Genomic DNA, 27127 nt, shown 5'->3' with positions numbered 1-27127 from the left:
GTAACCAAGAAGGCTTCCTCTAAGCGACCCATAAATAGGTTGGCATACGAGGGGGCCATCCTGGTACCCATGGCTGTTCCCTTTAATTGTTGGTATGTCTGGCCTTCAAAAGTGAAGAAGTTGTGGGTCAGGATGAAGCTGGCTAAGGTGACGAGGAAAGAGGTTTTAGGTAGGGTGGCAGGTGATCGGCGTGAAAGGAAGTGCTCCATTGCAGCGGGGCCCTGGACGTGCGGGATATTCGTGTATAGGGAAGTGGCATCAATGGTTACAAGGATGGTTTCCGGGGGTAACAGACTGGGTACGGATTCCAGGCGTTCGAGAAAGTGGTTGGTGTCTTTGATGAAGGATGGGAGACTGCATGTAATGGGTTGAAGGTGTTGATCTACGTAGGCAGAGATACGTTCTGTGGGGGCTTGGTAACCAGCTACAATGGGGCGGCCAGGATGTTTGGGTTTGTGAATTTTAGGAAGTAGGTAGAAGGTAGGAGTGCGAGGTGTCGGTGGGGTGAGGAGTTTGATGGAGTCAGGTGAAAGGTTTTGTAGGGGGCCTAAGGTTCTGAGGATTCCTTGAAGCTCCGCCTGGACATCAGGAATGGGATTACCTCGGCAAACTTTGTATGTAGAGTTGTCTGAAAGCTGACGCAGTCCCTCAGCCACATACTCCCGACGATCAAGTACCACGGTCGTGGAACCCTTGTCAGCCGGAAGAATGATGATGGATCGGTCAGCTTTCAGATCACAGACAGCCTGGGCTTCAGCTGTGGTGATGTTGGGAGTAGGATTAAGGATTTTTAAGAAAGATTGAGAGGCAAGGCTGGAAGTGAGAAATTCCTGGAAGGTTTGGAGAGGGTGATTTTGAGGAAGAGGAGGTGGGTCCCGCTGTGATGGAGGACGGAACTGTTGCAGGCAGGGTTCAATTTGGATAGTGTCTTGGGGAGTTGGATCATTAGGAGTGGGATCAGGATTGTTTTTCTTCATGGCAAAGTGATATTTCCAGCAGAGACTACGAGTGTAGGACAGTAAATCCTTGACAAGGGCAGTTTGGTTGAACCTGGGAGTGGGGCTGAAGGTGAGGCATTTGGATAGGACAGAGGTTTCGGATTGGGAGAGGGGTTTGGAGGAAAGGTTAACTACTGAATTGGGGTGTTGTGGTTCCAGATTGTGTTGACTGGAATTTTGAGGTGTTGGGAGGGGGGGGGGGGGGGGGAGTGGAGCTGGAAGTGGGAGATTGAGTAGATGGGAGAGAGTGGGTCTGTGTGCAATGAGAGGAGGTTGAGGTTTGTTGGAAAGGTTGTGGAGGGTGAGTGGGTTGCCTTTCCGGAGGTGGAAAACCAGGAGATTGGATAGTCTTTTGAGGTGGAGGGTGGCATGTTGTTCTAATTTGCGGTTGGCCTGTAGGAGGATGCTATGTACAGCCGGTGTGGATGTGGGAGAGGAAAGATTGAGGACTTTGATTTGGGATAGGAGTTGACGGGTGTGTTCATTGGCCGAGTCGATGTATAGGTGAAGGATTAGGCGGGTGAGGGCTATGGATTGTGCTGTTTGGAACTGGTATAAGGACTGATGGAAAGAAGGATTGCAGCCAGAGATGGGAACTTTAAGTGTGAGGCCTTTGGGAGTAATGCCAAATGTCAGACAAGCCTGAGTAAATAAAATATGGGAGTGTAATCTGGCTAGGGTGAAGGCATGTTTGCGGAGGGAATGTAAATAAAATTTAATGGGGTCGTTGTAGGGATGTTGTGAGGTTGACATGGTATTAGTAGGTGGAAAGGGTAATATGAGGTTAAAGTGAAAGTAAAGAGAGATTTATATAGGGAGAGATAAAGGTGTGAAAAAAAGTCGATAAAGTGTTGGTTTGAGATGAGCTATGTTGATCATGTGCAAAGGTTGGGTAGTTATGTTGTCTCCAGATCACGTTAAAGGGTGGGGAAATTCAAGAAAATTTCGAAAAAAATTTTATCGAAAAAAGTTTCGAAAAAATAATTTGCGAAAAAATAAAATTCGAAAAAAAAATTTCGAATAAAATCTCGAAGAATATGTGTGTAAATGTATTCAAAGGACTGGTTATGTACTGGCAGGTTATGATAATGAGGCTAACAATTGTTTGATGAAGAAGTAATAACGTGTAAACCTGTGGGAAGCTGCTAAAAAATGATCGGTTTTGTGGGAAAAACAGGAATGGAAATAAAACGAAAGTTGTTGGAAAAAAACTGAGATGGTTGTGTAATGGGTGAAAGGAACTGAAGCTGTGAAATAGTATTCACGAGTTTACACGAAATGTTTGTAAACTTGGAACACTGGATTTTATAGCAGCGGTTATGTTAAAAGTGTTGAAAATTTTAGGTTATGATTTGGAAGTAAATTACGTATTATTGAGTATAATTAGGCAGGATAAAATGTATGGTAGATTACGGAAAAATGGAAGATGAATACAAAGTGAAACTTCTTGTAAAATATATATATATATATATATATATATATATATATATATATATATATATATATATATATATACACACACACACACACACACACACACACCAAGCGGGAAAGCGCCGGCAGACAGGCACATGAACAAAACACACAAACACACACACAGAATTACTAGCTTTCGCAACCGATGGTTGCTTCTTCAGGAAGGAGAGGAAAAGATGAAGGGATGTGGGTTTTAAGGGAGAGGGTAAGGAGTCATTCCAATCCCGGGAGCGGAAAGACTTCCCTTAGGGGAAAAAAAGGACAGGTGTACACTCGCGCACACACACACATATATGGATATCTCTAGTGGTTATAGGGTTCAGAAAATACCCTTTTGTAGGATAGGGAGGACAGAAAGAAACCAAATTTTAAGAGAGGTTAGGTCTGAGACAAAGTTTCAGTTTGAGTAAGAAACCAAAAAACATAATTCTAGCTTATTACATCAGCATAAACAGCTATTGGTTAAGAATTTTCAACAGTCAGCAGATACTTCAACTCTACCCAATTTTAACTCAGTCAATGTGAAATGTCAGCTATCTTTATCTTGAGGACTGAGAAATAAAATTAATGAATTAATTATCTGCATAGATGAATTACTCTTCAAACCCATCTGACATAATCTGCCTCTCTGAACATCATGTGACCACTGTTATAGAACTTTTAAGTTTTACAGGGTTTAGGTTAGCATTCCTTTTTGTAGAGCAGAAATGTAGAAAGGAGGAGCTTACACATTCATCAGGAACTGTCATAAATTTAAGAACATAGACATTCATAAATTTTGCATGTGCAACAGAAGTAGAATTTCACAAAAAATCCTTCTTAATAATAAGTGTATATCGAGCACCTGCAGGTAAATTTAATCTGTTCATAAACCACCTTGTAACTGTACTGGCCGTCTGGCCATCCTGATTTAGGTTTTCCGTGATTTCCCTAAATCGCTCAAGGCAAATGCCGGGATGGTTCCTTTGAAAGGGCATGGCCAACTTCCCTCCCCATCCTTCCCTAATCCGATGAGACCAATGACCTCGCTATCTGGTCTCCTTCCCCAAACAAACAAACAAACAACCAACCAACTGCACTGTCTCATTTAACAAGCAAAAACGAAGACATAGTTGTTGCTGGTGATTTCAATGTAGATTTCCTTAAAGACTCTCCTAATAAGAACTTATTTGAGTCTGTAACACCATCATTCAACTTAGTACCCACTGTAAAGTTCCCCACTAGGGTACCCAATAGCTCACAAACAGCCATTAGTAATATCTTTATAGAAAAGTCCAATGAACAAAATTATATTACAGAACCAATAGTCAATGGCCTCTCAGACCATATCATGCAGTTCCTTCTGTTAAATGTTAATACTGAACAGGATATAAAACCTGTTAAATCTTAGCTCAAGAGGGTAATCAATAAGCCAAAAATTGATTATTTTGGGACACACCTCAGAGACATTCAGTGGGCTGATGTTTACAGTGCTCATGGCATGAATGAAAAATATAACACTTTTGCTAATAGAGTGCTTACCTTATTTGAACACTGTTTTCCCCAAAAACTAACCAAGGTTAGAGCAAAGTCTACAAAGAAGCCATGGATTACTCAAGAAATAGGGGTATCTTGTAAAACAAAAATAAAACTGTATCTGTCAATCCAAAACAGTTCTGATGTTGATACATTACAAGAAATACTGCAAAATATTGAAGACTGTAATACGGACATCAAAGAAAATATATTACAAGGAAAAGATAGTCATATCAGCTAACAAAATAAAGGCAATAGGGGCTATAGTGAACGAGGAGACTGGTAGAACCAGACATGAAGAGGGACAAATAGCATGAAGAGTAAATGATAAATTGGTGACAGATGTGTATAGTGTTGCAGAACTTTTCAAAAAAACATTTTATAACTGTTACTGAAAAGATGGGGTTGTCAGGTTCTGTAGATGCTGCCATGGAATACCTCACACAAGACATTTCAAGTAACTTCCATAATATGAATTTGACCCTCATTACCCCAGCAGAAGTAATGTCCATCATAAAATCTTTAAAATCAAAAACATCTAGTGGCTATGATGAAATATCAACAAAGTTAATTAAAGAATTTGATTCTAGGTTAAGTAACATATTAAGCTCTCTGTGTAACCAGTTGTTTATCAGTGGAATATTTCCTGAATGGTTGAAATATGCCGAAGCTAAGCCACTGTTTAAGAAGGGAGATAAAGAAATAGCGTCAAATTTCCCTTTCGCCAGCATTCACAAAAATTAGAAAACTAATGTACAATTGCCTTTATAACCATCCCTCTAAAGCGTCCTGATATTGAGAAGGCCATCTACACAGTGAAAATGTACTTAATTCATTAGACAAAAAATTGCAGGCAACTGGTATATTTTGTGATCTGTCACAGGAATTTGACTGTGCAAATCACAATATCCTTTTAAGTAAATTATAATATTATGGTGTGACAGGAAATGCTGCAAAATGGTTCATATCTTACATCTCTGGCAGGAAACAAAGGGTGTTATTAGGAAAGAGACATGTATTAACCTATCAAGCATCATCTAGCTGGGAACTAATTACATGTGTGGTCCCCACAAGGTTCTGTTTTAGGCCCCTTACTTTTTCTTGTGTGTATCAGTGATCTTTCATTTGTAACATTACCACATGCCAAGTTCGTTTTGTGTGCGATGATACAAACATAGTAATAAATAGCAAATCAAGTGTAGTCTTAGAAAGATAGGCTAATAAAATATTTGTGGACATTAATCACTGGTTCATAGCCAATTCTTTGTCACTAAACTTTGAGAAAACACACTACGTGCAGTTCAGAACCTGTAAGGGAACATAAAAATGAAAAAGACTGGCATACTATGCTTGCTTTCATTCCATAATGTCATATGGGATTATTTTTTGGGGTAATTCATCAAGTCAAGCTAAAGTTTTCTGGGCACAAAAATGTGCATTAAGAGTTATATGTGGTATGAACTCGAGAACATCTTGTGTAGGGAACTAAGGATACTAACTACTGCTTCCCAATATATTTATTCCTTAATGAAATTTGTCATTAAAAATATATCACTTTTTCAAACCAACAGCTCAATTAATGGAATAAATACTAGAAATAAGAATAATCTTCACAAACAGTTGCGCATTATTCAGGAACACACATTTTCAATAACTTGCCAACAGCCATAAAAAGCTTATCAACCAATGAAATTCAGTTTAAGAGAAGCCTAAAGGATTTATTGGTGGCAAACTCCTTCTACTCCATTGATGAATTTCTCAGTAGAACCAACTGATTTGTGTGTGTGTGTGTGTGTGTGTGTGTGTGTGTGTGTGTGCGTGCGCGTAAGTACAATCACCATTTCACTGCTGTAATGTGTTCATTGTAAATAAGTATTTTAGTAGTTCTATTGCATGTTTATTACCTTATAAATAAAAAAAACTTTATTTTAAATTCAGTGCATTAGTGTTTGTAAAATGATTCTTTCACATAGTGTTCATTAAAAAAAAAATGACGATCATTCCACTTGGGACCTGTGGAATGGTACATTAGCTTATTTTCTTGAGTTGTAAAAAATTGTCATGTATTATTGTTTTTCTGACATGTTCTACATCCTGGAGTACCTCCTCACTACGGATCAATTGGATTGAAAGTAAATCTAATCTAATCTAAACCATTAGTTTCACAATTTTAATCAATCACACAGTAATCAATAGTCAATATTTTTCTAAAAAAAATGGATAATAGTAACGGTTTCATAATAGCATTTCTAAATTTCTCAGCCTGTGATCATTGCAGAGCTTTGGTCATTATGTCTGCTAATTGTTGTTCTGTACTATCATAATGTATCCCAAACAACCCTTCTCTATACTGTTCACAAACAGTGAAATTTCACATCTATGTGTTTGCTTCATCTAATTAATGACCTGATGTGATCATGTGTATAGCCCTTTGATTATCTGCATGAAGGTATTGAATTTTTTTTTTTTTTTGTGCATTCTGCTTCTGAAACATATTCTGCTTCAGATGTTGGTGTAGCTGTTGCACTTTGCTTCTTGGAACACCAATTAATGGGGGGCACAGTTATAAAGAACAATGTGTGCTGGTGTACTCTTCTGGTAAATCCTGTGCATAATCAGCATCACAAAAGACATTTTGATGAATAGTGTCACATTCATCTTCTTTCTTCGCATGGAAAAGGCCATAATTCTTGGAATCTTTTAGTATCTCGGAGTTCTTTTTACATTTTGGTAACCCTGTTTCTTAAGGTCTTCTGTGAAGCAAATCTCGTAATTAACTGTAAATCCAAGATCTAGTCCAGTTTTACGTGACAAACACACAAGACTTCCTATGGCTTCACAATATAGAAATTTAATGTGTTCATCTTTTTGGTTTTCTTCACTTGTCTTTCCCTCTGTAACTAATGGAGTCTTTGTGGCCTTAGTCAGTCATATTGAATTTTTTTTAGTTCTTTCTTCACATAGTGTTCTTGGTGTAGAAATATTCATTATTTGTACCCCTATGTGCATATCTGGATTTTCTACCACAACTATTTCAAAATTTTTTTTAAGTTCCTTGAGCATATTTTCAGTTTTCTCCAAGTCTTTTCGCATTATGATTCCATCATCAACATGTATAACCATGTATATTTCTTCTGTTACACCTTTAAATATGGACTGATCTGACTTCAGTGAATTAATCCTTCTGTTTTTAGGAAATCTGTCAGTCTTATTCCATCTGGATGAGCTTGTTTTAAGTTCATACAGAGATTTCTTCAAAACACAAATTTTTCCAGCTACTTTTTATCCTTTATAAAAATCTCTTCATCAAGTTTCCCATACAAAAATGCTGTTTTTTATCAAAAACTCTTATATGGAAATTTTTCTCTGCTGCCAGAGCAAACAACAGTCTGAATTGACATTTATCTACTACTAGGTTGAATAATTCCTTGAAATCTGTATCTTGTTCTTTTTGACAACCTCTGACAACTAGTCTAGCCATATGTCGACCATCATTTGCTCATTAATATCTCTCCCTTTTCCCTCCTGTGTATTGACCAACTTCCCTGTTTCATTCTGTTCAATAGATTTTTTTTCTTCTGCTATAGCTGTTAACCAATTTTCTTTGTCTGGATCATTAACACATTCTTCATATGTAAGCGGTGATGTTTCAGGACAACCAAGAGTACAGGATGATGGCATCACCATAAAAGTGAATGGAAACTTGACATACAACAAGCCAGAAGTCGAAAACATTTTAAATAATCATTTCTTAAATGTTGTAGAGAAAATGGGATCTGAATGTTCATTAGAAGAAGCAAGGCAGTTAATGGAAGAGGCCTTACCCACACCATTTGGTACAATTGAAATTCCACCCACCTCTCCATCTGAAATTAGGAAGATAATAAACTCTCTCAATAATAAAATCTCACATGGGATTGATGGCATTTCCAGCAGGATAATAAAAGCTTGTTCCCAAGAAATAAATGGGATTCTTAGCCACATATGTAATAGCTCTCTGAAGCAGGGTATTTTCCCAGATAGACTGAAGTATGCCATTGTTATACCACTGCATAAAAAAGGGGATACATCTGATGTCAACAACTACCGCCCAATCTCTGTTCTGACTGCCTTATCCAAAATTCTTGAAAAAGTTATGTATTGAAGAGTAGCTTCACACCTTTCTAAAAATAAAGTTTTAATAAAATGTCAGTTTGGTTTCCAGAAGGGTTTTTCAACGGAAAATGCTATATATACTTTCTCTAATGAAATATTAAATGCTCTGAGTAACCGGAAGTCACCCGTTGGGTTTTTTTGTGATCTATCAAAGGCTTTTGATTGTGTAAATCGTGGACTACTTCTAGATAAGCTCAAGTACTGTGGTATGAAGGGGACAGTGCTCAAATGGTTTAAATCGTACCTAACGGGAAGAGTGCAGAAAGTTAAAATAAAGAGTTCACATAATATGCAAAAAACTGGTGATTCCTCAAACTGGGGAACAATCAAGAATGGGGTGCCGCAAGGTTCGGTCTTGGGTCCTCTGCTGTTCTTAATATATATTAATGACTTGCCATTCTATATTCATGAAGATGCAAAGCTGGTACTTTTTTGCCAATGATACAAGTATAGCTGTCACACCCGACAGACAAGAATTAACTGGTAAAATTGTAAACGATGTTTTTCAGAAAATCATTAAGTGGTTCTCTGCAAATGGGATCTCATTAAACTCCGTAACATCCTTGTTAAACCCTACAATATTCCCAGACTACCTTCTCTACCCAGCGGTTCCTACCCCTGTAACCGACCCCGCTGCAAAACCTGCCCCATGCATCCCCCCACAACCACCTACTCCAGCCCCGCTACTGGTAAAACATACACAATTCAAGGCAGGGCCACGTGTGAAACTACACATGTCATTTATCAGCTGACATGCCTGCACTGCACAGCCTTTTACATTGGTATGACAACAACTAAACTGGCTGAGCGCATGAACGGACACAGACGAACTGTCCGCCTAGGAGATGTCCAATACCCAGTAGCGGAGCATGCCCTCCAGCATAATTCTAGGGACCTAGGAACCTGCTACACCGTATGTGCCATTTGGCTTCTCCCACCCAACACCAGTCCCTCTGAACTGCGGAGATGGGAAGTTGCACTCCAGCACATCCTTTCATCCCGCCATACCCCTGGACTGAACCTACGTTAAACAACCTCACTCCCATTTACTTTTCAGTCTTCTCCTCTTTCCCTTTTCTCTATAGCCATTCATGCATCTTTTCATCCTACATCTTTATACTATACACCTCTTTACTTCTGTATGCATCCTCTTTGGTTTGAAGCTGGCACAGTACCTACAGTAGAATATCTTTGGCTTCCCTCTGACAACCATGCCTCCATCCTTGCTACCTTACCTGTTTTCCTTTGCCTGTTGCTTCATAACCTGGGTTGTGAGTGACTAAATCCACTTTCCCTTCTTCCCTTTCTTTCCCCTCTCTCCTCCCTGATGAAGGAACATTTATTCCGAAAGCTAGGAACTTAAATTTTCGGTTGTTTTCTATGTTTCTATCGGCTGTAATGAGCTGAGGTAAGTACTGGCCAGCCCCTCTATCTCTTTGTTAGTAATTGTTTCACATCTTTATATGAGATTTTCCATTAATTAGTTACATATGACTTTACCTTTTTCTCAGTTGTTCGCACTATGTAATGTTTCTCCTTGGCACCCTGTTGTCACCATTTCTTCTTTTTCCATAGTTTTGCAGTTTTATCATGTTTCAGTTCCATCCACAATATCGTACAGTTCCTGTGTATTAAATAATATTCTAACTTCAGCATCCCACAAGCTGAATATTCTACTGTCTTTCAGCACTTGTACACCATGAGGTTTTTCGTTTTCTTGAAACATAAGTGTATTTATTTATTTTTTAGAGCTATGGCCCCATAATCTGTTGTTTTTTTTTATTATTTTGTGTTCATCTTATTGGAAGTATAATGAGACTCGAAACACAGATTAGAAACTGCATAAGTATAATGACTAACTCTTCGATAACTCCGAATTGCTTTTTTGAATAGCAGTGCTTAAACACACACACGCACACACACCATTGTCTATTTTTTTTTTTTTTAAAAACGGGACTCTGTATTTACAGTTGTAAGTAACTATATTCGTAGGATATAATAAAATAAATATGAAATTACAAGGAGGAGGTAAACAGCAGCTGTCTTTCTAATTTAATATGTTAAATTTAGCTGGCACAAACACAAATAGCAGTATGCAGTGTAGTGATAGTTTGTTGTTAATATAGTGTCAAGTTTGTAGTACAAGCTTGTCTTTTGTTTATTTATACTTTAACTTACCCCTTGAAGGTTCTACCTCTTAGAAAGATCTACAGAACACATGAATGAATGGAAAGGAGGGTAATGTCCTTGTTCCATAGTAAACATTTCTTTGTTCTTAACAGTATTTAGCAAACTAAAAATGAAGTAATTAATAGTTATTTATGATAGCATCTGCTTCATAGCAATTTTATGCGTATACTATGGAATCATGAATAGAATCTATGGCTTGTATGAATAGTGGCTTACTACACTATTGTTTACATGCAGATGAAGTAGCATTTGTGAACTGGTAGAACGCACAATATAAGGAGCTAAAGCTATTGTTCATTCAATGCCTTAAAATTTTTTACATTATTATTATTATTATTATTATTATTATTGGTGGTGGTGGTGGTGGTGGTGGTGTGTGTGTGTTCAATATTTATTTGATTAATCTTCTTTCTGCAATTCTGTACATTTGTTCTAGCCCTTTTACACTCTTTGTTTTATAAATTCATTAACCGCATACATTCCCGGCTCAACTTCCACATACTGATTGCATCTCTGATCCCTCAGACTGACACTTTCTTGTGTATCTCGTAAGTTTCATTTCATTGACTTGCATATGCATTTTTTCGTGCTTTCATGGTGTCTATAACTTTGATCCCTATGTTAAAATGGATATAGCCATTACATAACAAATTTTGTTTTTGATTCTTTCCACACTTTGTTGTCTAGTGTTCTGTGTGTTGTACCACATATCATCTGATGTTTATTCAGTTTGTTCTGCATTCTTAAGTCACGCCTAATAAGTTACCATGCTTGATCTAAAACATACCGCTTAGTCCAGTTATGAAATATACAGGGCTTTTCCTTTAAAACCCATTACTCAGGTTATAATGTTTGTTTCTTGCTGCAGATAACTTGTATTAAGTGCTTTAGGTAGCCTTATTTTTCTAAAATAATGCGTAAAGTACGTCAACTATATTTCCATATTAAACTCTTTCATTTTTTTCCCTATGATTTGTTGTATTACAGTAATATAGTTAGTACAAGATCTTCCCTGTGTAAGCCCATTTGCTCGTCTAATAGTAGTAATTGTGCTGTGTTTCTAAGACAGTAGTTGATTCATATGGCATAAAGGTTGGAACATTTATTATGAATAATTATTGCATGGTAGTTTTCTGTGGTATTACCTTTGTTTTCGAGGAAGTGCTTATTACTTTCAAGGTGTGTAGTTCCAGAATTGGTCCTCCATATTTTAGTAACTTTGTGTTAATTCCGTCTACTCCTGCACTTTCTTGTGAAAGTATTTGGGCTCCATGTACCCTCAATGGTTATCTCACCCACTTGGTAAATTTCATTGTACCATTGGAGGCATTGCTTGTATGTGTTGGCTCATTATCTTCATTCTGTAGTATCTGATAGTAGCTAATCCAAGTTGCTTTCGTAGTTAGATGAGTTTGTACAATTATTCAATGTTTTCATGTTCCAGGAAATGGTCAAAGTACTAAGTGGAATCTTTGCCCCAATACCTCTATCTGACCTTCTTTTTTTGCAATGTGATGTGAATTTCTGTTGTTTGCTCCATATACCATTACCTCATCTGAAGTACACCTCTCAAGTTTGATAGATATGTCAACTAAAAGCAGCTGATTTTAATTTTTACAGATGCATCCTGTTATGAAACCAACATAGAAGCAGTGTGCCAGAAGAAAATTTATGTATTCTGAGGATGGTTCGACTGAAAGTGCTATGCTTATGGATAGAAATGTTAGCGCAAGTGCATCTTGCAGCAATGGATAACATTTTTCCCTGTATGCATGCATATGGTATTAAGAATAGCTTCAAAAATGAGGCTGAGATGCAGACCATTACAGAATATTGTCACATGTCAGATAAGAGACAGAAGACACATACTGATAAATGCATGATAAAGATTGAGGTAGATAATGATCAAGTTTAGACACTGTAGAAAAGAAAGGGAGTAGAGAGAGAGAGAGGGAGAGATAATGCAGAAATAATATAAATTTGCTTATGCTGCATCAAGAATTAATTTTAAAAAACAAGTCTTAATAATCCTAAATATGTATCAATGCAGAAGTTAGTACTGGTGTGTTTGTTAAATACCTGCCCCAGTGGACATCTTTTGTGTCACTAATGGCACATTAAAAAAGTCAGATGAGTTACAAACTTGATATTTGAGAGTCATAAGAGAAGACTAAAACAGTTGTTGTAATCTAATTTTTAAACTAGTCATGTCCATGTAGACATATTTGTCTTATTTTTGATGACAGGCACTTACGTTCAAAACAACGCTTCTGTTTGTGAAGGTTCTGTTTGTTTCATTCCTTTCTTGTAATTCAAAATGACAAGCTTCTCTCAAATGTTATGAAATGGAAATTCCATGATGAAGATAGGCCAACTTAAAAAACACACAAACTTGGTAGTTTTTTCTAGTTAAAAACAAAGCTTTCTTCAAACCAAAGTTTGGTTTGAATACTGTTGGCCCCTACTAGGCATGGTTCTATTGGATATGGTATTTGAACTCTGAATCATGTGCAACTTGGCCTTTGTCATATTAACAGATCACTGACAGAGGTGAAAGAAAAAAGACTTGACAGAATAGGTCTGAGGACTGAATCATGGATTTTTGGACATACTTCTAGTTTTGTACATCGAAGAACAGAAGTCTCCCATCTGCAGCTCTGGTAACACTGACCATTGGGTGGTTGCCAGGGCAAATGGGTTAGGCAGATGGCTCTTCGCGGCAGTCTCAAAATGTAGGTTAGAGAGGTAAAGGACAGAACAGTGTTGGTAAAGGAGAGAATTTATTTGGAAATAGTAAGAGGAAAGGTTGATGGCAAGGGAGTGTTGCATAGGATGGATAGATATAGGTGTATGGGAACAAAATGAGTTTTAGGTCAGAGGGATGTGGAAACATATGATGTGCTGTGAGGGGAAGTTGTCTCCTGAAGAGCTTGAGGTAGCAACTGATGAAGGAGGAGGGGGAGATTCTTATGATTGTGTTATTTAAGCAGCTGTTACCACTCAGGTTTTGTAGCTTGCAACTGTGCAGCAACTAGGTTGTTTATGTGGGAAAGAAATGGTAGTATGAAGTAGGTGTTTTGCTAAACACAGGTTAGAGGCCTCACTAGTCCTGAGCTGTGACTGATGCTAGTGATGCTAGGAGCACAGACCAGGTAACTGGTGTCTTTAAGTGCAAGGTTGTCAGGTGATGTGTTAGAATACCGCTCCTTCCTCAGGGCTGATAGATTGGTGAAAGTTACAAGAGCTAGTCATGAAGTTTTAATTATTACCTCAAAAATAAAGTTATGAAATTATTTTTTTTACTATTTTTGGATATATATGTGGAGTCTCTGTACACACTGAAATCCGCACTGTACTGTAGAATGCTGCTAGAGTAGTCAAAATGGAATGATACAGCATGTCTCCATCATTCATTTGGTTTTGACCTCTCTAGTGGTGTGGGGCATTCTCAGTGTACCAGGGCTGCAGTTATGTATCAGAAAACAGACAAAACATTAATTACTTATTTTATTCTTTCAAAATAATTAATAAAATTTTGAGTAACCATCATAATAGAGAAGAGCAGGTCTCTTAGATCCCAGGAGGAGATGGACACATAAGTAGTTAGAACAAGCCTAGACCAAAGAAAGAAAGATTACTGAAGACATAAAATGATCACCACGTATCAAAATAGGCAAAAATTGCAGGCAACGCTCAGACAGAACAACAGGTGATGTCAGAAGGGCGGTTAATTGTATCAAGAGGAAAATTCAGTCAAGAAAACTATTGTATTATGAGACAGAATTACTGGCCAATACCCATACATTCAGGCAGATGGGGGGGATATACACTTCTACACACAGAAAAATTAAAGTACATGACACTGTAACTCTGTCTTAGGTTTCAGAATTGTCACTTTCTTCCTCAGGTAGGAAAGAAGGTTGGAAGTAATGTTAAAAGGGCAAGACAGGTCACTATGACTCAAAGATGATGGAGACGCACTATAATGAGGATGAGGGTCATAACTATAGACAGGTCCCTCTTGTCCTTTGGACTGAGTGATGTGTCTTCCTTTCTTTTAACTTTCCCCAAACTATCCTTGCTTCTCCTCTAGGAAGGAGCTAGTAGTTCTGAAACTAGGCTAGTGTCATCTATTTATACTTTTGTGTGTGTGTACCAGCAGTACTAAAAATGAAACTTGTCACAGAGAGGAGAAGAGCATTCGTTTGTGGGATTTCAACAAAAGGCCAATAACACTGTGTTTATAAACATACTTGAAACGCCACTGTATGAAAGGGACTTGGTAATTCTGTTTCCACAGTTTGTTAGTGGATTGACACTTTGGTTTTATGAGTATTCATCAACAGTTAATTATCTCCTCCCCCTGCACCTCCCCCCCCCCCCCCCCCCCTCTACAAGAAAAGTAAAGACTTACTGTTATGTGGAATTCTTAATGATAGTACAGAAAAATCACTTGAATCATGAGTATTTATTAACTGGCATTTATTTCATGGTGCTATGTCATAGCCAGATCAGCTGTTAGCTGTGCCACAAGTAAGGCTCTGTCAGCTAGGAGCCAGATGCCGACATGAACAGAAAATGTTTTTGCCGGAAACAGTTTAATACACTGCCAGTATTGCCTAAAAACAGATTATGCATGTACGTGGCATGATTCAGTAAGTGCAAGTGAAATGATGCTTTACTGTGCCTTGTTAGCAGTGTTGTGTGACACTATTGTTAGCAGTGGTATTTTACTTTTGTACAGTGGAGGGAGCCTTGATTGAAATTGGAGATACTGGGTTTCTAGCAGTGAAAATAGATGGCAGCAGCACATAAAGTCACACGTTCAGAATGATTTTAAGAAACTGAATTTAGTTGCTTTGATGGCTAAAGTTAAGTGATTGCACATTTAGTTCTTGCTTGTAAAAGGAACACATTTTGTAAAATACCCAGTTTTGTTGAGTGTCTATAAGAATTGGGAACGTCTGTTCTATCTGCAAATAATAAGTTCAGTTGTGCATATAGTAATTAGAATATGGTGCAACCAGTGGAAAAATGCTCCTTTTAGAGCACAAAAAATGTGAATATGCTACACTTTTAATTAACACTTGCTTTCCTTGGCTTTACTTTCATACACTGATTTTGTTCCTTATATTTGTTATTGTTACTGCTACTATTTTTCATCACTGTTTTTTTATTTCAATTTTATTTAAATAGCTTTGTTGACCACATAGCAACATTGCTGAGTTTTTAACTGTTAACTATACATTCTATTATGTGAACTTTTTGATAGTATTGATGTAAGCATTCAATCTGAATGTTAATATATATTTTGCCAGTGAAACTTCAGCTGCTTTACCAATTGTTTATCTATTAAAATACATTACTATTCTTTGTGTTAACTTGACATAAGTCTGTTATTATATTTTTTACAAATCTGATAATAAAGGAGTCAAAATTACAATCTTCAGAGAGAAAGTGAACAAGGAATGACTCAAAGTGGTCCAATGTGGCCAATCAAGTTAATAAAAAAAATAAAAAGTTCCCACAAAATTCAAATGCATTGATGGGAAAAAATCACAATACCAAAAGATAATATAGGGTAATGAAATTTCAGGAATACATTTTTATAAGTAACATATTTAAGTGATAAATATTGCAAGATCACAAGTTAATGTAAGTGAGAGACAAGCCATTACAAATGTGGAATGCTAGTACATTAATAAACAGTATAACCACCAGAATGCTGAGTGAAAACATGGATGCATCATGTTGTACAGGTGCAGGATGTCAGCTTGTGGGTTGGAGTTCCATCCTGTTACATTTGGTCTGTCAACATAGGAACAGTTGATGCTGTGTGTGGATGGTGTTGGAGTTGTCGTCTGATGATGTTCCATATGTGTTCGATTGGAGACAGGTCTGGTAGTTGAGCAGGACAAGGTGACATGTCGACACTCTGTAGAGCATGTTGGGTTACTACAGTGGTATGTGGGCAAGCATTATTCTTCTGGATAATAAGCCCTGTAATTCTGTTCATGAATGGTAGTACAACAGATCGAATCACCAGATTTACATAGCCTACCAATGTGCATCAGGGTGCATGGCATAACAACAGGAGTGCTCCTGCTGTCATACAAAAATGCACGCTAGATAATAACTCCAGCTATAGTCCAGTGTGTCTTGCACACAGACAGATCGGTTGCAGACCCTCAGTTGGCCTCCTACTAACCAACACTCAGCCTCGACTGGCACAGAAGCAGAACTAGGTTTTATCAGAAAATGCAACAGACCTCCATCCTGCCCTCCATTGAGTTCTCACTTTACGACACTGAAGTTGCAAATGGTGGTGGTTTGGGATCAGTGGGCTACAGGGAGTCTGGCTTGGAGCTGCCCTTGAATTAACCACTTTGTAACAGTTCGTTGTCACTGTGGTGCCATCTACTGTTCAAATTGCTGTTGCAGATGAAGTAAAATGTGCCCCAGAGCCATACACTGAACCAGATGGTCTTCCCTCTCAATAGTGCCACATGGACATCTGGACTGTGGTCTTCTTGCCACTGTACATTCTCATGACGACCACTTCCAGCCGTCATGTACAGTGGCTGTATTCCTGTCTAGTATTTCTCCAGTATCACAGAAGGAACATCCTGCTTCTTCATAATCAGTGAGGTGTTGATAATGGTATCTTTGTCACCTTAAAGGCATTCTTGACTAATGTCAACTTACCCGGTCCAATCTCAAACTTTGGTTCAAGTTGCACAACCCCACCTTGGTGTTGCATTTTTTTTTTTTTTTTTTTTTTTTTGTGTCAGTGTATAAGTGAAAAAAAATCTAACCTGAATCATAATTTTAGCATACATTTAACATATCCATAGCAAAGTGTGTAGTAACAGCTTGATGTTTCATTATATTTATGACAGATAAAGACAGACAAGATCAGAGTTGCAGTTGATTACTTTCTTAGTTCAGGATTTTACTCCACGAACACTATTTCATAACTCTATTGTCTCTACAGTGATTTCTCTGTCTGAGCAGAATATGATTATTTATTGAATTGATCATTTACAAAACAAATGACACATTGTCAGTGAATCCACAAAAAACGTAGAGATTAGAAACTAAAAAGAAAAGTCATTGGCAGATTGTGACTTAGATGAAGGCTTCCTAACAGACTATCTTTCATTGTTCCAATTGCTAATTGAATAGTAAAGGAAGAAAATGAAAGTGGTGCCAGACTGCCCTTGGCCGAACACCATACTTACAGAGTATAGATGTAGATTCAGGATTACCAATTTCATCTGACTAGCCCTTTCAAGGCCCTAAGGTCAGCTGCAGAACACATGGACATGTGCAAGACCACTACAGAGCCACTTCTTCATAATATAAGCAAACTCACAGAATAGGTAGTTGTCCAGATTCCAGTGAAGCACAGCCACTTAGGTTTAACTAGTGCCTTGTTCAGAAACAAGTGATTCCAATCTACAACTTCCTTTCAGCAAAGAATCCTAGTAATATAATAATTTTCACACTTTTATTCTTCTTTTTAGGCCAAGTTAAATTGTTAGTTATTTATGGTTGTTTCCATTATAACTTCATGAAGTTGTTCATGACTGTCATCAATAATCCCTGAAGGTGACAACTGTTCCATTTATTTAAATGTGATTAATATCTGAAGACTTAAACTGCCTGACATTTGAGACTGCTGTGAAGACTTAAAGGAAACACCTTAGATTGATTGTGTTCCATGACTCAATGAAAATTTGGTGTTCCCCTACCAGCCTTCCCTGTATTATATATCACTGCAAGTTTGTTAGTGAGTAGGATTATTAATACTTCCTGAGAGACTGTCCACCTCTGTATCAGTCTCTCTATCAGATGACATAGAAGCACCTTATAAGAAAAGTGATCAGTGTAGGGGCTATTCTGACAAGGGCAAGAAACCAACTGACTAATGTGAAATTTTGTTTGTTTGGACCCTATGGTGTTAAACAGGACAACAGTATTTTGCAGCTTAGAATATGAAGCCAACATTGGTATTTACAGCAGTGAAGAATCAGCGCTGCAACCTGAAATTTTGTAGAAGTATGGGTTCTGCTCTGTTGCTACATTTGACTTGAGAGCTTCATTTATGATTTCTGAACAATATTTATTCAAGAGTTCCAAGTTCTAGAACAGTTACAACCAGGAAAACACCAAAGTGGCATATGACTACTTTGTCTAAATTTCCAATTTACACCTATATCTACATACATACTCCGCAATCCACGGTGCGTGGCGGAGGGTACCCCGTACCACAACTAGCATCTTCTCTCCCTGTTCCACTCCCAAACAGAACGAGGGAAAAATGACTGCATATATGCCTCTGTACGAGCCCTAATCTCTCTTATCTTTGTGGTCTTTCCGTGAAATGTAAGTTGGCGGCAGCAAAATTGTACTGCAGTCAGCCTCAATGCTGGTTCTTTAAATTTCCTCAGTAGCGATTCACGAAAAGAACGCCTCCTTTCCTCTAGAGACTCCCACCCGAGTTCCTGAAGCATTTCTGTAACACTCGCGTGATGATCAAACCTACTAGTAACAAATCTAGCAGCCCGCTTCTAAATGGCTTCTATGTCCTCCCTCAATCAGACCTGATAGGGATCCCAAATGCTCGAGCAGTACTCAGGAATAGGTCGTATTAGTGTTTTATAAGCAGTCTCCTTTACAGATGAACCACATCTTCCCAAAATTCTACCAATGAACCGAAGATGACTATCCACCTTCCCCACAACTGCCATTACATGCTTGTCCCACATCATATCGCTCTGCAATGATACGCCCAAATATTTAATCGACATGACTGTGTCAAGCGCTACACTACTAATGGAGTATTCAAACATTACAGGATTCTTTTTCCTATTCATCTGCATTAACTTACATTTATCTATATTTAGAGTTAGCTGCCATTCTTTACACCAATCACAAATCCTGTCCAAGTCATCTTGTATCCTCCTACAGTCACTCAATGACGACACCTTCCCGTACACCACAGCATCATCAGCAAACAGCCGCACATTGCTATCCACCCTATCCAAAAGATCATTTATAAAACAACAGTGGACCTACCACAATTCCCTGGGGCACTCCAGATGATACCCTCACCTCCAATGAACACGCACCATCGAGGACAATGTACTGGGTTCTATTACTTAAGAAGTCTTCAAGCCACTCACATACTTGGTAACCAATCCCATATGCTTGTACCTTAGTTAGGAGTCTGCAGTGGGGCACCGAGTCAAACACTTTCCGGAAGTCGAGGAATATGGCATCAGTCTGATAACCTTCATCCATGGTTCACAAGATATCATGTGAAAAAAGGGCGAGTTGCGTTTCGCAGGAGCGATGCTTTCTAAAGCCGTGCTGATGCATGGACAGCAACTTATATTCGAACTGAGAATCCTGCAACAAACCAATGTTAAGGATATTGGTCTGTAATTTTGACGATCCGTCCTACCCTTCTTATATACAGGTGTCACCCTGCACTTTTTCCCAGTCGCTTGGGACTTTACGTTGGGCAAGAGATTCATGATAAATGGAAGCTAAGTAAGGAGCCTTTACAGTAGAGTACTCTCTGTAAAACCGATTTGGAATCCCATCAGGACCTGGCGATTTATTTATTTTCAACCCATTCAGCTTCTTCACAACCCCAGGCATGTCTATCACTATATCCTCCATACGGGAATCTGTACAAGACTCAAACAGCGGTATGTTTTTACGATCCTCCTGGGTGAAATATTTCTTAAATGCTAAATTTAAAATTTCAGCTTTCATTTCGCTGTCTTCCGTTGCCAAGCCAGACTGATCAGTGAGAGACTGGATGGAAGCCTTCAACCCGCTTACCGATTTTACGTAAGACCAGAATTTCCTAGGGTTTTCAGCAAGATCTTTTGCTAAGGTATGACGGTGGTAGTGGTTGAATGCTTCGCGCATTGCTCTTTCTACAGCAGCACAAATCTCTACTAACTTTTGCCTGTCCTCGTTCTCCCGATCTTTCTTGTACCGCGAGTGCAACTGCCTTTGCTTGCTGAGCATTCTCCGAATTGCGATTCTCCGAATTGCGCTGTTAAACCACGGTGGGTCTTTTCTGTCCGTAACCCACTTTTTCAGCACATACTTGTCCAATGCATGATTTACAATGTGTTTAAAATTTACCCATAATTCTTCCGTGTCCATCGTACCGGAAGTAAATGAAGTCAATTCATTTACTGAGTGGGATGCTAACAACTGCTTCTCTGCTTTTTCTAGTAAGAATACTCTCCTAGCCTTCTTGACCGACTTTATAACTTTTGTAACCATAGTCGTAATGACAACAATATCACTAATCCCTGTCTCAACACTGACACCATTGATTTGGTCTGGTCTGTTCGTGGCAACCAGATCTAAAATATTTCCATTACGCGTTGGCTGTCTATTTAGCTGCTCAAGACAGTTTTCAGATAATGTTTTCAAAAGTAATTTATGCGATGGCTTGTCTGTACCACCTGCAATGAATTCATAGACATCCCAGTCTATACTAGGTAGGTTGAAGTCCCCTCGACTAATATAGCATGATCCAGGTACTTCTAATATAGCATGATCCAGGTACTTCTGCGACACAGAATGTAGACTCCCTTTGAATGATTCTAGAACTGTCACAGTGGAACCTGGTGGTCGGTAATAACACCCTACAATTAACTTTATTTCCCGTAGCTCAGTTAAACGTGTCCAGATAACTTCACAATCACACTCTACTTCAACCTCAGTAGACACAATATTTTTGTCAACTGCAATGAAGACACCACCTCCTATGGTGTCTAATCTGTCTTTCCAATACATGTTCCAGCCCTCACTAAATATTTATTTCAGAACTTCTTATCTCAGGGTTCAGCCAGGTCTCAGTCCTGAGAATAATTTGCACGCCACACACTTCCTGGAGGGCAGTAAATTCAGGAACTTTATTCTGAACACTCTGAAAATTTACTGCTAATATCTTGATAGCTGAATTATCTTTACACTGAGTGTGTCCTGATTTCCCTGCCTGCACGTCAACTGGTGAGTGTTCATCAGGACACCTCTCACGACTGCCTAGCCTAAAAAACACCCATGTGCATGCCACAAGTACTCCGCTACCCGAGTAACCGCTTCCTTTGTGTAGTGCACCCCTGACATATCTAGGGGTGTCCTACAATTCCCCACCCAATAGCGCAAGTCTAGAAATCTGCAGCCAAGACCATCACAGAGTCGACGAAGCCTCTGGTCGAGACCCTCCACTCGGCTCCAAACCAAAGGACGCCAATCCACTCTGCGAACGATGCTGCAAATAGAGAGCTCTGCTTGCACCCCGCGTGCAAGGTCAGCGGTCTTTACCTAAACCACAAGCCACCTCTACGAACTCAGGATCGCCTCAGAACCCAAGCGACCGGCATCATTGGTGCCGACGTGAGCAACTACTTGCAGACGACTGCACCCCGTACGCTCGATAGCCGCAGGCAAGGCCGCCTCCACATCTCGGATGAGGCCACCCGGCAGACAAACCAAGTGCATGTTGGATTTCTTTCCAGCCCTGTATGCTATTTCCCTAAGGGGCTTCATCACCCGCCAAACATTGGAGCTCCTAATAACCAGCAAGCCTTTGCCCCTGTGTGCGTGCTCGGGCCCTGCTGAAGGAGCGGCCACCTGCCCACTGACAGGATGAACGGGCGAGGCCAGCTTCCACATTAGCCCCCCTCCTCGAGCGAATGCGTTATAGTCCTCCACTCACCCTGAGGTGAGGGCGGCCCCAATGCGCCGGGTACACTAGAAGGTGCCTCGGCAACTGAGTCAGCGGACACAGCAAGCGACACCTGGGGTGTCTCAAGCAACGCGCCAGACCCTCCGCCGTTGCTGCACCTCGAGGCATCAGCCTGAAGACGGCTGACTGTGATCAACAGCACGCTCAGCTGCTCACGAACCACAGCCAGTTCCTCCTGCACCTGCACAAAGTACGCACACACCTTATCCATCCTACTGCTAATATCTACTGACTCCGTGAATTTATACTCTATGGCTATCAATAAGCAATATTATTCCTCTCAAATACGAAAATATGCAAGGATTTTATGTAATTAAATATGCAAATGCACAAATACTCGGAAAGAAATGAGGAATCAAACTACAAAACAAAAATGGAAGCTAAATATGTGACTCGCTACTGCACTGATACTACACCAGTGGCTGCTCAAGGCTCACTGATAGTTCATTACACAGTTGTGACTAATCTTGAAACAAGTTGTTGGGATTAACATGATTTGAGCTAATTGACCTTTGTTTGGCATGAACAAAACTAAGTCTGGAGGTTTCACAGAACAAAATTCTTTATTTTGGTAACAATGTCTGTTGAACAGATTGGACAAGCAAGTAGTCTCTAAGTTGAATACAATTCTGAACTTTTAATTCACAGGTGAAATATTCTGTATGTGCATATAACACAGGAAGAGGCAAAACAGTAAAATGGTCATTGACTCTGTATCCCTGAGAGACTGGCACTCACCGAAGAAAAAAGAAAAAAAAATGGAATAAACAAAATCATATAAAAATTCAAATGTCAAAGCATAAACAATACAAAAGAACACAAAACATATTATGAAACACTGTGCCCCTGGTGGTTGGCATGGAAGCTGTTTGACAGCTGCAACTCATTTGTTAAAACACACACACACACACACACACACTCTCTCTCTCTCTCTCTCTCTACACTGCACTACTGAACACAATACCATTGCTGGTTGGCACGAACTTCCAAACATGCCAAATCAGCCCCATTGCTGGAAGCAGAGTGTCATCAAGGAACCGGACCGGGAAGTGTTTATGGCGGTATGCCACGTAACGTGAAAAAATAATATTGAAGAATTTCGCAAATTCAACAAAACTGACGTTATAACGAAATAAATATTATCACAGAAAAACTGAAAAGATTATGTAATCAACTAATATGATCTGTGATTGTTATTGTAATCTCTGTTCCTTTTGATAAAGGATCGGAAACCCTTCCCTATCATTTCTTGGTAGTGTAAAAAGCCATTTTGTGCCGAGGCATGAAAACATGTAAGTTTCATGTAATATTTAGACTAAATATAATCAAAAATTACTTAAAAGTATTGCTGATGTTTTACTCTAACAACTCTTATATTCATGAAGTGATATATATTAATGATTTGTGCTAATTTTATAGAGGAACACTGGTGCAGTGGTCAATGCCGTAGTTCTAGATGATAATGGCCTAGAGTCGTAATAAATATTTTAAAATTTGCTAATTGTGACAAATAATTAAAAATAAATGTAAATGTTGGAAATTTCTCTTGAGTAGCGGTTCTTCTTTTGAGGCAGTAATAGCAGTCAGTTTTTCTAATATTGAACCACGTTTATTTAACGTGAATTCAGTAAATTTTTTTGAACTCCACATAACGGAAATTGCGAGAATCTCCTCAGTGCTGCAATATCACAAAAGTAAATCTAAATTATTAATACTGCAGCGGTATATCTAGAATATTGTGTGTCGGTGGTGTCTTTTAATATAAAAACAGCGTGTTGGGCAAACTAACTGCGAGAAGTACAATAACTGAGTCCATGGCGTAAATAATTTTCCAGTTGTGAAACGGGCAGAATCATACTAACTCCAACTTTACATAACATATAAACATCAACAATACACATACGTAAAAAGAACCTCCACAGTGGCTCGAGTCAGTCGTGCGCTCTTGTCAGTCAATGCTGGCTGGTCATTGCTCTTGAGGTAGGAGTTGTGGCGTCAGTACTGAAGGCTGCTGTAGCCACAGTGCTGCGAGTGGTAGTTCTTCTTTAAGCACACTTCAGGTTTGACATGATTAATGGCAATAGTTGCAGGCTTTGCTATTTACCACAATATCTAAAATCTGCATGTTTTGTCATAGGACCCGGTATGGGTCACTGTATGCCAGTAGCAGTGGTGCCTTAATAGCTATTTCGGTTGCCCACTCCACATAACTATCGACTGAGGCATTGTGTGTATGCAGCTTTCCAAGTCACAGGGCTTGTAAGTGGTTGGCGTACTAAGTGGGGTGCCATATGCATGTGATATGGTCTCTTAATTGTTGAAAAAATTTAGACCGATATTGAGTTGGTAAATGAGCTAACCTTGATAAGTTCCCCGTGAAGATTGTCATTCACTGTAAACTAATTCCACAGCCGAGGAGTCCAAACCTTGCTAATACATTGTATGCTCAGGAATACGATCAGAAGGGCAGAAGTCCATGATAAATGACCACCCATAAGTGGCCTTCATGTATTGGTAGCACCTCTGAACCATGCTGTTACTAGTGGGGTGATAGCTAGTAGTTTTATGATATTTCTACTTGCAGAATCTTGCCAGGTGGGTGAACAGTTCCAATTCAAAGTGCCTGCCTCAGTCGATAGTTATGTAGAGTGGGCAGCCAAAATAGCTAGCCAATTAGACATGACAGCAGAGGCTAGGATTACTGTGATGTGTAGTCCACAGGTACCGCATCTGGCCAGCACGTAAATTCGTTGGTTATTGTAAGGAGATATCATTGACCATTCGATGGGGAAAGTGGTCCCACAACATCAAACTGTACACGGGTGAAATGAGAGGTTGTGTCTGGAAAGTTACTCTCTGGCACATGCACATGGCAGGGCACTTTGCAATGCTGGAATTTGAAGGCAAGTTTGCATCCACTCTTGGAAATCCTTCTCCATATTTGGCCAAACAAAGCATTGTGACATGAGGCTAAAAGTGGGTTGGGCTCCAGGGTGACTTAGATCGTGATCACTGTCTAAGGCTTATCATCGGAAAGCTGATAGGAGGAAAAGGTGATGTCTTCCTCAGGAGACATCATAATATAGTGTGGCATCATCCCCTGGAAAGGAGCAGTGCTGCATTTGCTATGCTTCTTTTGTGGCCTCAAAGACAAAACACATTGTTCTAGCCAACTGCACTGGAGTGCCGCCACAAACCTTGGAGCCAGGAAGTGGTGCATTGAATGACTCTTGCAGTTATGCTGCATGGGGTAAGTGTCAGCAGTAATTGTTTAGCATGCCCAAAAGCCGGCATAACTTCTTGACTGTCATCAGTTGTGATATGTGCAAGATTTCTTTGACCTTCTCACTTAGTGGTAGGGAGTCTGTAGATGAAGTACAGCAGTCTAGGAACATCGCCTCAGGCTGTGCAGACACATACTTATCCACATTCAACACCACGCCAAATTTCTCGCTTATATAACATTGTAGAGGCTGGTTATGTTGCTCCCTGGTGGCAGAAAATACATGTATGTCATCCAGGTATGCAAAGTAAAACAGCAATATTCATAGGACAGAGCCAATAAACCACCGCCAGGTTTGTGCAGCATTCTTTGTTAATACAAACATTAGAAATTTGTTTGCAAATAGTGTGAATGGAGTGATTATCACTTTCATAACAATGCCCTCTTCTGCCACTGGTATGCGCATATATGCCTCCCTGCAGTCCAAAACACTGAATATTGTTGCACTGAGTAGCGCACACAGCAAGTGCACGAGATATCGATGAGACATGGATTGTGTGTTGAATGTACCATAGTCACTGCATGGGCACCAGGCTCCTCTTTTCAGTGGAATAAGGTGCAGTGTGGATGACCATGGGCTACTTGGTGGCTCGATTACACCTTCCTTAAGCATCAAATTGAATTCCATTTTAGCGATGGCCAAACAATCAGGTGTCAATTTCTGTGGTACCTACCACATACTGCTAGTGTCCACAATATTCAAATGGCTGTGGCTCCACTTGTACCACAGCAGGGAAAGCAAGTCAGCAGGGAAGCTAGCAGAGGGCAACTCCGGAAGTCACGCCAACACTGCGATCGTCGTGTATAGCTAGAATTGGCGTGCGCAGATCAGCACTATGTTTTGCTTCCACGGCCCAGCTCTCCAGCCAATGAAAAAATAGTAATCCTCCATGAAGCGGAGATTTAAGCTCTCACTGGAGCAGCAGAAAGGAGCAACATTGCCTGCCCACAGCTGATGATGATCTTTAGAGCCACCACCACTCCATCTGTTGTTGCCCAGTCCATCGTTCACTGTAACTCTTCTGACCAAGCCATCGCGCTGCAGGGACTGGGCACTACCAGCTAAGCAGTTCTGGACTAGGACATCATTTTGGGGATTGTACTGAGGAAATTTAACTTGACATGACTCGTACTTGTAAAAGAACTTAGCATTCAGGATGAGTGGACTAGTAGCATTTCTGAACTTAACTTATGTTTCCACTCTGTATAGTTTAGCAAGTGACTTCATTCTTGGCAGTGGCAAGAAAACCTTTTATGCCATCTAAGAATTACAGAAGAAATGTTAACTTATTTGGTGCTTAGCTTGGTAGACTCTGCAAGTACATTTAAGTTGTTTGGTTAAATAATCAGAATTGTGTGAATAAATAATTAGATCAATCAAGCATGTGTGTCTTGTGTTACACACAAAACCAATCTCCTGGATCTACACGACATCAATGGACCATCTGTGGTTTCTATATGGTGTACTGTGTGGTGAGCCAAGTGCATTGGGCCCCTGGTGGCCTGGTCAAGGTCAGATATTGCCCTGGCAATGTGGTATACTCCTTATCACACCCATGTATCAGCTTGGTTCACAGATGTGTAGTGGTGAAAACTTGCTGCAGTCAGTCCAGTAATGTGATCAACTTGTGTGGTGTTGGCTGCATCTGGTAAAGAATGGTAATGTGCCAGAAGATCAACTCCTATTTTCAGCTCTGTAAGGTCGGCAATGGTAAAATCCCATGT

General features: G+C 39.5%; 1 protein-coding gene across 6 annotated transcripts in view; it reads left to right on the top strand.

Moving 5' to 3' along the window:
* The window catches only part of LOC126336272 (muscle-specific protein 300 kDa-like), a 199689-nt gene extending 183912 nt beyond the window's left edge, over positions 1 to 15777 (top strand). For all 6 annotated transcript variants that reach the window (XM_049999771.1, XM_049999782.1, XM_049999792.1 and 3 more), the window contains one exon: positions 11955 to 15777. In XM_049999771.1, coding sequence (XP_049855728.1) covers positions 11955 to 11970 — 16 coding nt within the window. In that variant the 3' untranslated portion in view covers positions 11971 to 15777. The remainder of the gene's footprint in view (positions 1 to 11954) is intronic.
* The last annotated feature ends 11350 nt before the right edge of the window (positions 15778 to 27127 follow it).

The sequence above is a fragment of the Schistocerca gregaria genome, chromosome 1, assembly GCF_023897955.1.
Source record: "Schistocerca gregaria isolate iqSchGreg1 chromosome 1, iqSchGreg1.2, whole genome shotgun sequence".
NCBI lineage: Eukaryota > Metazoa > Arthropoda > Insecta > Orthoptera > Acrididae > Schistocerca > Schistocerca gregaria.
This window is presented reverse-complemented; position numbering and strand designations above follow the sequence as displayed.